The sequence below is a fragment of the Coregonus lavaretus genome (assembly GCF_964263955.1).
Source record: "Coregonus lavaretus genome assembly, chromosome: 4".
NCBI lineage: Eukaryota > Metazoa > Chordata > Actinopteri > Salmoniformes > Salmonidae > Coregonus > Coregonus lavaretus.
Window position 1 is genome coordinate 69,804,229 of NC_139991.1, and position 10,749 is coordinate 69,814,977.

Below are 10,749 nucleotides of genomic sequence, written 5' to 3' on the forward strand. Positions count from 1 at the left end.
ATCAAAACTATGAAATAACACATATGGAATAATGTAGTAACCAAAAAAGTAACCAAATCAAAATATATTTGAGATTCTTCAAAGTAGCCACCCTTTGCCTTGATGACAGCTTTGCACACTCTTGGCATTCTCTCAACCAGCTTCATGAGGTAGTTACCTGGAATGCATTTAAATTAACAGGTGTGCCTTCTTAAAAGTTAATTTGTGGAATTTCTTTCCTTCTTAATGTGTTTGAGCCAATCAGTGTTGTTGTGACAATGTAGGGGGGGGGGGGGGGGGGGGGGGGGGGGGGTATACAGAAGATAGTCCTATTTGGTAAAAGACCAAGTCCATATTATGGCAAGAACAGCTCAAATAAGCAAAGAGAAACGACAGTCCATCATTACTTCAAGACATGAAGGTCAGTCAATACGGAACATTTCAAGAACTTTGAACGTTTCTTCAAGTGCAGTCGCAAAAATCATCAAGCGCTATGATTAAACTGGCTCTCATGAGGACTGCCACAGGAATGGAAGACCCAGAGTTACCTCTGCTGCATAGGATAAGTTCATTAGAGTTACCAGCCTCAGAAATTGCAGTTCAAGTAACAGACACATCTCAACATCAACTGTTCAGAGGAGACTGTGTGAATCAGGCCTTCATGGTCGAATTGCTACAAAGAAACCACTACTAAAGGAAACCAATAAGAAGAAGAGACTTGCTTGGGCCAAGAAACACGAGAAATGGACATTAGACCGGTGGAAATTTGTCTTTTGGTCTGGAGTCCAAATTTGAGATTTTTGGTTCCAACCACCGTGTCTTTGTGAGACGCGGTGTGGGTGAACGGATGATCTCCGCATGTGTATTTCCCACCATAAAGCATGGAGGAAGAGGTGTTATGGTGTGGGGGTGCTTTGCTGGTGACACGGTCTGTGATTTATTTAGAATTCAAGGCACACTTAACCAGCATGGCTACCACAGCATTCTGCAGCGATACACCATCCCATCTGGTTTGGGCTTAGTGGGACTATCATTTGTTTTTCAATAAGACAATGACCCAACACACCTCCAGGCTGTGTAAGGGCTATTTGACCAAGGAGAGTGATTGAGTGCTTCATCAGATGACCTGGCCTCCAGAATCCCCCGACTTCAACCCAATTGAGATGGTTTGGGATGAGTCGGACCGCAGAATGAAGGAAAAGCAGCCAACAAGTGCATATCTGTATTCCCAGTCATGGGAAGTCCATATATTAGAGCCTAATGACTGATTTCCTTATATGAACAGTAACTCAGTAAAATCTTTGAAATTCTCGCATGTTGCGTTTATATTTTTAATCAGGAGATTATATACAGTACCAGTCAAAAGTTTGGACACACCTACTCATTCAAGGGTTTTCTTTATTTTTACTATTTTCTACATTGTACAATAATAGTGAAGACAAAACTATGAAATAACATATGGAATCATGGAGAAACCAAAAAAGTGTTAAACAAATCAAAATATATTTAGATTTTAGATTATTCAAAGTCGCCACCCTTTGCCTTGATGACAGCTTTGCACAATCTTGGCATTCTCTGCAAATAGTCCGGGTAGCCATGATTAGCTGTTCAGGAGTCTTATGGCTTGGGGGTAGAAGCTGTTGAGAAGCCTTTTGGACCTAGACTTGGCACTCCGGTACCGCTTGCCGTGCGGTAGCAGAGAGAACAGTCTATGACTAGGGTGGCTGGAGTCCTTGACAATTTTTAGGGCCTTCTGTTGACACCGCCTGGTATAGAGGTCCTGGATGGCAGGAAGCTTGGCCCCAGTGATGTACTGGGCCGTACGCATTACCCTCTGTAGTGCCTTGCGGTCGGAGGTCAAGCAGTTGCCATACCAGGCGGTGATGCAACCAGTCAGGATGCTCTCAATGGTGCAGCTGTAGAACTTTTTGAGGATCTGAGGACCCATGCCAAATCTTTTCAGTCTCCTGAGGGGGAATAGGCTTTGTCGTACCCTCTTCAAGACTGTCTTGGTGTGTTTGGCCCATGATAGTTTGTTGGTGATGTGGACACCAAGGAACTTGAAGCGCTCAACCTGTTCCATTACAGCCCCTTCGATGAGAATGGGGGCGTGCTCAGTCCTCTTTTTTTTCCTGTAGTCCACAATCATCTCCTTTGTCTTGATCACGTTGAGGGAGAGGATGTTATCCTGGCACCACACAGCCAGGTCTCTGACCTCCTCCCTATAGGCTGTCTCATCGTTGTCAGTGATCAGGACTACCACTGTTGTGTCGTCAGCAAACTTAATGATGGTGTTGGAGTCGTGCCTGGCCATGCAGTCATGGGTGAACAGGGAGTACAGGAGGGGACTGAGCACGCACCCCTGAGGGGCCCCCGTGTTGAGGATCAGCGTGGCAGATGTGTTGTTACCTACCCTTACCACCTGGGGGCGGCCCGTCAGGAAGTCCAGGATCCAGTTTCAGAGGGAGGTGTTTAGTCCCAGGGTCCTTAGCTTAGTGATGAGCTTTGAGGGCACTATGGTGTTGAACGCTGAGCTGTAGTCAATGAATAGCATTCTCACGTAGGTGTTCCCCTTGTCCAGGTAGGAAAGGGCAGTGTGGAGTGCAATAGAGATTGCATCATCTGTGGATCTGTTGGGGCGGTATGCAAATTGGAGTGGGTCTAGGGTTTCTGGGAGAATGGTGTTGATGTGAGCCATGACCAGCCTTTCAAAGCACTTCATGGCTACAGACGTGATTGCTCCGGGTCGGTAGTCATTTAGGCAGGTTATCTCAGTGTCCTTGGACACAGGGATTATGGTGGTCTGCTTGAAACATGTTGGTATTACAGACTCAGTCAGGGACATGTTGAAAATGTCAGTGAAGACACTTGCCAGTTGGTCAGCGCATGCTCGGAGTACACGTCCTGGTAATCCGTCTGGCCCTGCGGACTTGTGAATGTTGACCTGCTTAAAAGTCTTACTCACATCGGCTACGGAGTGCGTGATCACATAGTCATCCGGAACAGCTGATGCTCTCATGCATGCTTCAGTGTTGCTTGCCTCGAAGCGAGCATAGAAGTGATTTTGCTCGTCTGGTAGGCTTGTGTCACTGGGCAGCTCGCGGCTGTGCTTCCCTTTGTAGTCTATAATAGTTTTCAAGCCCTGCCACATCCGGCGAGCGTCAGAGCCGGTGTAGTACGATTCAATCTTAGTCCTGTATTGACTCTTTGCCTGTTTGATGGTTCATCAGAGGGCATAGCGGGATTTCTTATAAGCGTCCGGGTTAGCGTCCCACTCCTTGAAAGCGGCAGCTCTACCCTTTAGCTCAGTGCGAATGTTGCCTGTAATCCATGGCTTCTGGTTGGGGTATGTACGTACGGTCACTGTGGGGACGTCTTATTGATGAAGCCAGTGACTGATGTGGTGTACTCCTCAATGCTACTTCACATCCAGGCATTACTGTAACCTGACTGTGGTCAACTCAGGGCTAGTACATTCCCCCCATTCCCCTGTATATTGCTGCCCTCTAGTGATGTCATTACATACTTGCTTTGGTTTAGTCCAGCAGACTAAAAATAAAGAAGATACTACATGTAACAAAACAGCAAGGGACCATTGAAAATGCAGGTTTTCTAATTCTACCCACAGTTTGAATGTACAACCTTGTCCTAGGCTTACCCTGCCAACCACCCTCACATCCTCACATGTGAAATTCATGGGATTTTGCTGGAACATTGTCCCTATTTATAATAAATAAATACATGTTGAATTGTGTTTTGCTTACTTGTAATGTGTTATGCTGACATTTGACATTACATTTTAGTCATTTAGCAGACGCTTATCCAGAGTGCTGTACAATCCGTGCCATCAACTAAGGTAGGTAAAACAACCACATCTCACAATAATTGTTTTTATAGTAGTAGGCCCATAATAAGCATTTTCCATAGTTTTTGCCTGCATAATTGGCACTGGCTTACATATTATGTACAGTAGCATCAAAGTCGGAAATAAAATAAAGAAAAACACAGAAAGGAAAAGTTTATTGATTATTGTGAAAACAATGTATGGCCTATGCTGTCTTCAGAGGTAAAACCTCTAAAACATTAGGTAGATTAGATATGAATACATTTATTTTCCCGGTGAGAACTTCATTTTCACAAACCTAGAATTTGGGAGAAATAACCTCTAATCTATCTAGACTACAGAGAGCTTAATCTGTGACAGTCAACCTTCTGAGATTAATTTATCGGCAGGTAGCATAGCGGTTAAGAGTGTTGGGCCAGTAACCAAAAAGTCGCTGGTTCGAATCCCTGAGCCGACTAGGTGAAAAATCTGTTGATGTCCCCTTGAGCAAGGCACTTAACCCTAATTGCTCATGTAAGTCGCTCTGGATAAGAGCATCTGCTAAATTACTAAAATGTACAAATGTATAATCGATTCACAGAATAGGGCATGGTAAAGCATCACTCTGACAGGGGAGGAGAGAGACAGAGAGAGTTTGACAGTCAATCAATTAAGCTCTTTGATGTTCTACAAGAGGTGTGAGTCTAGGTCGGCAAGATAAATAGTGTTCTATATGTACTACTAGCTACCTATGAAGAATTTGGGAAACCCACCCCAGAATAATGAGTACCTTTTTCCAATAACAGACAGACAATCATTCAGTGAGGTTACCTCCAGGAAATGGATGTGAGCCTCTGTGTGAGCTTCTCCAGCTCAACTTCTCTCTTCTTCAACTCAGCGATCTCCTGCTCCAAATGCTCCATGAAGGCTTCAGCTTGACTCACAGCTGCGTTCTCCTGGGCTACAATCAGCTCCTTCACCTCAAAGCGTAAGTCTTCTCTCAATGGCGTTGATCAGCTCAGATCCTCTCACTTTCCTCCACTGCGGAAACACCCAGGTTCATTGCTGCTAATTTTGATGCCTTTCCACAAATATAGGGCCTCAAAATTAGCAGAGTCGACCCTGGGTGTTTAAACTCTGTGGATTTGGATACTAGAGGTTCTCCTGAGTACAACGGACCCCACTTTTGCTGTCTGTATGTTCAATTTGCAAAACCCATTTAAGCTGATTTCCCATGCTTTAAAGGCCACAATAATAGCAGCGACGACCCTGGGTGTGTTGATCATTTAGGCTTAAAAAATATAAATGAAACAAATAATATCACATGCAATCTTTTAGAAATACTTTTAGCAATTCTTTGTTTGATAATTAGTATAAAATATATCAATAAATGTGCATATTTCCCATAATTTTCGCCTTAATTATTCATTGACAAAGTATACACAGCACCATCATTATGTTCGCCGACGACATGAAGGTGGTAGGCCATATTACCGACAACAATAAGACAGCCTATAGGGAGGAGGTCAGATACCTGGCAGTGTGGTGCCAGGACAACAACCTCTCCCTCAACGTCAGCAAGACAAAGGAGCTGATAGTGAACTACAGGAAACGGAGGGCCGTGCACGCCCCAATCCACATCACGGAGCTGTAATGGAGCAGGTCAAGAGCTTTAAGTTCCTCTGTGTCCACATCACTAAGGAATTATCATGGTCCACACACACCAACACAGTTGTGAAGAGGGCACGACAACACCTCTTCCCCCTCAGGAGGCTGAAAAGATTTGGCATGGGCCCTCAGATCCTCCAGAGTGTAGTGCGTACGGCCCAGTACATCACATTGGCCAAGCGCCCTACCATCCAGGAGCTCTATACCAGGCGGTGTCAGAGGAAGGCCCTAAAAATGTTAAAAGACTCCAGCCACCCAAGTCATAGACTGTTCTCTCTGCTACTGCACAGCAAGCGGTACCGATGCACCAAGTCTGGAACCAACAGGACCCTAAACAGCTTCTACCCCCAAGCCATAAGACTGCTAAATAGTTAGTTAAATAGTTAACCAATAGCTACCCAGACTATCTGCATTGACCCATTTTGCACTTACTCTTTTGACTAATCACATACGCTGCTGTTACTGTTTATTATCTATCCTGTTGCCTAGTCACTTTATCCCTACCTATATGTACAAATCTACCTCAATTACCTCGTCCCCCCTGCACATCGACTCGGTACTGGTACCCCATGTATATAGCCAAGGTATCGTTACTCATTGTGCATTTTTCCTTGTGTTATTATTTATATATTTTTTGTTTTGTTTTTGTTTCACTCTGCATTGTTGGGAAGGGCCTGTAAGTAAGCATTTCACTGTTAGTCCACACCTGTTGATTACGAAGCACGTGACAAATAACGTTATTTGATTTGATACACGACTCTTATTCTGAAAGATTCCCAAAAATCTGACCCGGAAGTACTTACTCATTCTGGCCTACTTCGCAGCAGTTTCTATACCTAGCTAGCTAGCTATAGCAACTATTGAGCAGCACAAAAATCAATAACTTCTCCCACTCTTTTCCTCCCCAAAATGTCTAAACTACAGCTACTTAATGAGGTTCTAGATCAAAAATTAGCTGCAGTTCCCCTGGAGATATCCGTGGTAGTTAAAACAACGATAGCAGAGTACCAGGGAGAAATCTACCGTTTGAAGCGGGCAATTGCACGTCTACGAAATCTGCTGGATTTGGTGTTCAAACCAGAGATAAAATTGCAAAGATTAGCAGGTTTGTGACTACGTCTCTCTATTTGACATGCATTTTACAGTGTAGCCTAATTTTAATCATTGAAATTTGAGGCTTTCATTAGCCATATACTGCCTAGTAGCAATAAAAGATGTGGGGGATATAGCAATAAAAGATGTGGGGGATTCGCAAGCAGTATGGCTAGCTAAGTACATAACGTTAGCTAGCTATCAAAGTATATACCTGCATGTACAATTACTTCAATAGGATACCAATTTCATGCCAGAAAAATGTGTCCATTTTAAGAAAGTGTTGTGAATATCACAAATGTTCTATATGCCACTTTGTCTTAAATTGTCTTTAATCCGTTTTTGAAAAGGTATTATTTTCTGGGACACGTGTGTTCTCAAGTTGCGTCAATTCAAATCTGGTATAGGAACAAAAACAGGTCAATACACGTCTAAAATAGACTAGTATTTTAATTAATGCAAACACTTGAATGGTAAATATGATGTTCGTATATACGGGCCCACTGAAAAACCACGATGGGCAGAAAGAGAACTGAGCTTTTGTTATAAGTTCTTCTTTAAATACTCTGACAGAGATAGTTCCCGCTCCCTGCTGGGCCTGTCAGAGTAGAGGCTGGGTGTGGTTTAAACTTACCCAAGCTATCGTTGGCGCACAGGCTGGTCCCAGCCCCTTGGCGCTTCACTGTTGCCGGGCATTAGTTGTTATCTTTACAACTTGTCTCGAGTCAGCATCCTCAGACATAGTTTGTTCTTCTTCATTGTAGCAGAACACATGTCCTTGAGCGGTTTAACAAAGAGGCAGTGTGTGTATCTCAGTCTCTCAGCCTGCATCGGAGTGTTAGCTGTGCCACTAGAGATCCTGGTTCGAATCCAGGCTCTGTCGTAGCCGGCCGCGACCGGGAGACCCATGGGGCGGCGCATAATTGGCCCAGCGTCGTCCAGGGTAGGGGAGGGAATGGCCGGCAGGGATGTAGCTCAGTTGGTAGAGCATGGCGTTTGCAACGCCAGGGTTGTGGGTTCGATTCCCACGGGGGGCCAGTATGATAAAATATAAAATAATGTATGAACTAACTGTAAGTCGCTCTGGATAAGAGCGTCTGCTAAATGACTAAAATGTAAATGTAAATTAATCACAGCTTGTTATGTTAAACAATCTATATCAGTACAGCACAAACCTATTATGTTTAATCATTAATGTATTCTTTCTAAGCTAGGCATCACATCTAGTTGTAAGAAAATAGATCCCCACAGTGTTCAGTCCAATAATCAGTCAAAGGTAGGAAGTAGTCCTATTTCTTGTCTCGTTTCGGCATTTAAGTTATCACTTTTTATCCTTTCTCCTTCCCTCCAGACCTCCAGCAGCTCACTCTCACTGAAGATGAGGTTATTCCTGAGCAGGAATGGAGCCCTGGTCTGGGGCCAGTGGAGTCGGACACCGAAGAGTCTATATGGGACTCTTTCAACATCATAACTGTGGAGAACCAAACAGAATCTGATGACGAGAGCAACAACAGAGAATCTGAATCCACCAGTGACTATGAGCCCCCCTCTGAAGTAAGTCCAGACAGTGACAACAGTGAAAATGGAAGAGTGGAGAGTAGAATACCACTGTCAGGATTAAAGCCTCTCAAATCAAAGAGAGGAAGAGGACGGCCAAGGAAAGGAACCAGTGAGTTGCCTGATCTGAAATGTGACATGTGCGGGAAATGCTTTACAGCAGCACGTAGTCTGAAAAGGCATCAGCTAAATCTGCACAGCGAAGAGAGATTAACAGGACAGCCAAAGAAAAAAACCTGTGAGTTTCCTGATCTGAAATGTGATGTGTGCGGAAAATGCTTTCAGAAAGCACGTAATCTGAAACGGCATCAACAATATCGGCACAGTGAGGAGAGAAGACACATGTGCGACACATGTGGGAAATGTTTCATCCGGAAGGACCATATGACCCAGCACATGAAGCTTCACACGGAAGAGAAAAAACACTGCTGCACCGAATGTGGCAAACGTTTCCTTCACAAGTCCATCCTGAAAAATCATATGGGTACTCATACAGGGGAGGCTTTTAAATGTGATGTGTGTGGAAAATGCATGACAACTGCAGGTGGTCTGAAAGTGCATCAGAAAAACCACACTGAGAAATCACATCAGTGCAAAGAATGTGACAAAGCCTACACCTTTAAGGGGGACCTGATAAAGCATATGAGGATTCACACTGGGGAGAAACCATTTCAGTGCAAAGAATGTGGCAAATGCTTCAGCGACAAGGGAAGCCTTCCAAAGCATATGATGACTCACACAGAGGAGAAACCACATCGCTGCAACGTATGTGGCAAATGTTTCAGTCTGAAGGGAAGCCTGACAGCGCATATGAAGATTCATACAGGGGAGGGAGTTCAATGTCATTTGTGTGGAACTCACCTGAAGTTAAAATCAAGTCTAAAAAGACATCTGCGAACTCATAGAAGGAATATTCACAATGAATGAGAACACGTAAAAATGTTTTGGAAAGATTCAAGCTGAATATTAATTATAATTGTGATTTCTGTGGAATGGAGAAGCAGACCATTTTTCATAAATGTTTTACCTGTATTTATAGTGGAATGTTTTGGATTGACTAACAGGACATGTGGAACAATTGAATGGCTTTGATAATTATTTCAGAAATGAGATTGATAAGGATTGAGTATATTTAATTCAACTGCAAATAATTATAGGTATATTTCATATTTACAAAAACAAATGGTCTGATTCAAAACCTAACTTTTTTCATTTTATAAATGAATTCAACTAATATGGCACTACTTTAACTAAAATTAAAAACAAAAAGGCAGTAAAACCCTGTACTATTATTAATCAATATGATTTGTTTGTGTAGGATCCCTGGCAATGTAAAAAGTTTCTTTTTTTGTATGTGACTATTCCTCTTTCACTGTTTGTTAATAAAAAAAACACAGGATAAAAGAGGTAAGGCCCACTTGTGTCATGTCATACCTGGACCACCTATTGAAATGTGTATAAAAATAAAATAAAATAAAAGTCAATCGGGTGTTAAGAGGTGAAAAGGAGACTGTAGGAGGTCTTTAAGCAGATTTCCAACTCTTTAAGGGACAACAAAATTGCACAACGACCCTGGCTGTGTAAACTGGATTTAGAAACTATAGAGGTGCTCCTGGGTTGAATGGACCCCACTTTTAATGTGACACAATCTACAGAAATGTGTGTACAGTCCAAAAATGATTTTATTTTTTCAAGCCTAAATGGTCAACTAAGAAATCACAATATCTTAGAAATACATTTAATAATTATTTGTATGATAACTAGTATGAAATATATCGGTAATAGTGCACATTTTCTCCCTAATTATTCGTTTACAAAGTGAACAGGACAGGACTCTTATTCTGAAGGATTCCAAAATGATCCGCGCTACCTCACGGATCATTTTGGAATCCTTTGGACGTCCCTACCACATTGAAATTTTAAATGGTTAAGTAAGGTTAGGGTTTTCGATAGGATCCCGGATAGCACTGACCAGAGTTTGAGTTAGGCCAGGTTTTAGAACGGACGCCATTTTAGCGCCCATATAGAACTTTATTCTTGAAATGTTGGTGATTTTTCAATAAATTGGAGACCACCTGGCCGGCAGTGGATTTTGGTGGACATTCTGCTAATTTTCTTATCGATTAAACATTTGATCTCCATACAGTTTTCTGTTTCCAAAACTATAATCTGTAACAGAATGGACTGCGTTTTTTAGACTTTACCCTTTACCAAAGTTTCAAAAAAGTTGCGTTGTTTAGGAGGAGTGCAAGGGTGAATTTAGTTATTGCACACGCCACAGTTTCTAAACCCAGATGCGCAACATCGCGAGAATTCCGGAAACGCTTGCGAAACAGACCAGGTTTGAGAAGTCAATGAGAGAAGTGAAAAATTAATCCTTAGTTGATCATTTTCTCGAAATCTAAAGACACACAACCAATATTTGAGACAGTGTCTTAAGTAGATGAACGTATTATTAGTCCAACCAAGTGAAAGTGAATATCTGACGTTTTCATTCTTCTTCTGTGGATTTTATATGGCGGTTGGCAACCAACTTTAAGGTGCATTACCGCCACCAACTGGAGTGTGGACCAGAGACAGTGAAGGTCTAAATCCTACCCAATAATCTCGTCTCCCTAAGGAAACGAAAT

At 42.6% G+C, this 10,749-nt stretch overlaps 1 protein-coding gene across 1 annotated transcript; it reads left to right on the plus strand.

Moving 5' to 3' along the window:
• Nucleotides 1-6,323: 6,323 nt before the first annotated feature.
• Nucleotides 6,324-9,534, plus strand: LOC311127595 (uncharacterized protein). The gene is made up of 2 exons (XM_084159413.1): nucleotides 6,324-6,575; nucleotides 7,914-9,534. Exons 1-2 carry the CDS (start codon nucleotides 6,380-6,382, stop codon nucleotides 9,044-9,046), a joined length of 1,329 nt encoding a protein of 442 aa, XP_084015539.1. The 5' UTR covers nucleotides 6,324-6,379; the 3' UTR covers nucleotides 9,047-9,534.
• Nucleotides 9,535-10,749: the final 1,215 nt, after the last annotated feature.